A 2,722-nucleotide genomic window follows, 5' to 3' on the forward strand; every position below is an offset into this window, starting at 1 on the left:
CTTGGCACTCTGTGCTGATAATGCTTCAATGGTGCTACCAAACCCTTTGACATCGGCAAAGACCGTCTCATGCTTCTTTAATAAAGCCTAAAGGAAATAGGAGAGAGAGAGATTGAGAAGAAAGAAAACAACAGTAAGAGGACAAATAAATTGTATTTGATAAAAAAGAGTCGCCCACAGATTAGTACAATGTACATTATGTATAATACTTCCTCTTTCTCCCACTCTTGCACATGTACATGATTGTACATGTACTCGTACAGTCTACATGTACATGTACTCTCTCCTTACTTCAGCCATGTCTTCATCTTTCCCATAGTCAGAGCTACCAACCACTGGCTCAATGTCTTTCATCCATAGCTCGGCTGCCAGGGCATCAGAGAAATACTTTTGAGCTTCATAGGAATCCTCAAGGACCTGCTTCCGTGACTCTGCAGTTTCCTATAAAAAGAGAGAGAGAAAAAAAGAGAATATATGTATAGTGTATAGCAGAGATATCTCTATACTATTATGAGTACTGTACTTTATTAGTTATCTAAAGGCTTATTTTCAATTAAGCGTTTAATTTAATTAAAAAAGTGGGTGGTTCCTCTCGAGATCACTATACACCTTTTAATGGTGTACAGTGTCTTTTATTTGATTGCAAAAAAATGTCTGAACAAGTTTCTTGTTTCCCTCTCTTTTATATCTGATCCTATTCCCTTCATACTTTTATTTGGTTCCATAGGTGAGCCAGTTCACTCAGTTTAGACTCTATATCTTCAGCATGATGCTTGGACCCTGCTATCATTCCCTCTCCTTTCTCTCTCACTGCCTTTATACGAGGATCATGAGTTGATAGCTCAGCCTAATACAAGAAATAAAAAATAATAATAATATTACAGATATTTTTATAACGTCTTGTAAATAAATATTTTAGAAGAAATAAAAGTTATAAAAGTTTTGTAATATAAATGTAGCAAAATTCATTCTTTACCATGAGAGCATTGTGTTTCTTCTGTAGGTTTTGTACACCAGCCAAGTTCATCCCTATACAGTAAAGAGTTAATAAAATACAATGTAGATTTGTGTATTGTTGTGTATCAATCACATAAAACAATAATAATAACAATAATAATAATAATAATAATAATAATAATAATATTCCCTAATCTGTCCTGCTCTAACATAACCTAATTTATTCTAACCTGTCCTTATTTTTATAATAATAATAATAATAATAATAATAATAATAAATTTTGAGATATACATAATACCATAATAGTATCAATAGTATGATACTAATAATAAATATAACAATAACAACAACAATAATAATGAAATTAAACAAATAATAATCAAATTCTTTGAGGGTTACCTCTATTAGGTAGAGTAGCTATAGACTCTCTCTCTTTGATCCAAGCAATCTCATCATCAACATCACGAAGGAACTGCTGGAGCTCACAGGAGGCCTCTAGCCTCTCTCTCTGATCATTAGCAGGAACCTATCCAACAAACAATCATGAAAATGCAGTAGAAATTCATTTTACAGAATTAGAGAATATTTATAAGTCAAATACATGTAGCTACATGTGCAATGTACATGTATTATTAATTTATTATTAATATATTTCTTACGCTGAGTCTCTCGTATCGTTCAACAAGAGCTTCTTTCTTCTTTCTGATTCCCTCGGCATCAAAATGTCCTTCATCAATGAACTGTGAGGCTTGAGAGAGAAGAGCATCAATCTGGTCCTTATGGACTGATATGTCAGTCTCAATCAGGGCAAGCTTCTTCTGAAGCTTTTTGACACCAGCTAAGTCCTGAGGAAAATAATTACAATTATAATACTGTACTGTACATGCATGAGCATCTGATGCTAATGCCAATATCTGAAAATCACTCTGTGTACTATAGCCCATGCTTTTTTCCAAAAAAATGGCTGTAAATCACCCCCAATTTTTATTATATTTTCTGATACATATTGATGTCCTTATGCTATGTAGAAAGTTTGAGCTGATTCCGACTTAAATTTTTCAAGTTATAGCCATTTTTAAAAATATGCCGAAATCTGAAAATTACCCTGTACTATTATAGCCCATGGTTTTTTCCAAAAAATGGCTAAAAAATCACCCCCAATTTTTATTACATTTTCTGATACATATTGATATCCTTATGCTATGTAGAAAGTTTGAGCTGATTCCAACTTAAATTTTTCAAGTTATGGCCATTTTAAAAAATGTGCCAAAATCTGAAAAGTACCCTGTACTATAGCCCATGGTTTTTTCCGAAAAATGGCTAAAAAATCACCCCAATTTTTATTACATTTTCTGATACATATTGATATCCTTATGCTATGTAGAAAGTTTGAGCTGATTTTGACTTAAATTTTTCAAGTTATGGCCATTTTAAAAAATGTGCCAAAATCTGAAAAATACCCTGTACTATAGCCCATGGTTTATTCCAAAAAATGGCTAAAAAATCACCCCCCATTTTTATTACATTTTCTGATACACATTGACATCCTTACACTGTGTAGACAGTTTGAGCTCATTTTAACTAAATTTTCTTGAGCTATGACCACTTGAAATTTATGCCTGATTTCTTTAAATATACATGTACCAAGGGCTATTATAGTCCATTTGATTGATTATCACAATTATCTTCCCATTATTATTAACCGACTGTTACTTATGTCATGCATAAATTATAATTTTACACATGTCATTTTACTTTTCCTAT

At 32.2% G+C, this 2,722-nt stretch overlaps 1 protein-coding gene across 1 annotated transcript; it reads right to left on the reverse strand.

The window, feature by feature from the left end:
* Positions 1 to 6: 6 nt before the first annotated feature.
* On the reverse strand, positions 7 to 1,803 carry LOC109591215 (spectrin alpha chain, non-erythrocytic 1-like; the record flags this gene model as incomplete). The annotated part of the gene is made up of 6 exons (XM_020006991.1): positions 7 to 87; positions 292 to 441; positions 710 to 847; positions 977 to 1,029; positions 1,358 to 1,484; positions 1,618 to 1,803. Coding segments are annotated over 6 exons (735 nt in total), but the record flags the coding sequence as incomplete, so codon positions are not given.
* Positions 1,804 to 2,722: the final 919 nt, after the last annotated feature.

The sequence above is a fragment of the Amphimedon queenslandica genome, unplaced genomic scaffold (assembly GCF_000090795.2).
Source record: "Amphimedon queenslandica unplaced genomic scaffold, v1.1 AMPQUscaffold_8686_Cont19373, whole genome shotgun sequence".
Classification (NCBI taxonomy): Eukaryota; Metazoa; Porifera; class Demospongiae; order Haplosclerida; family Niphatidae; genus Amphimedon; species Amphimedon queenslandica.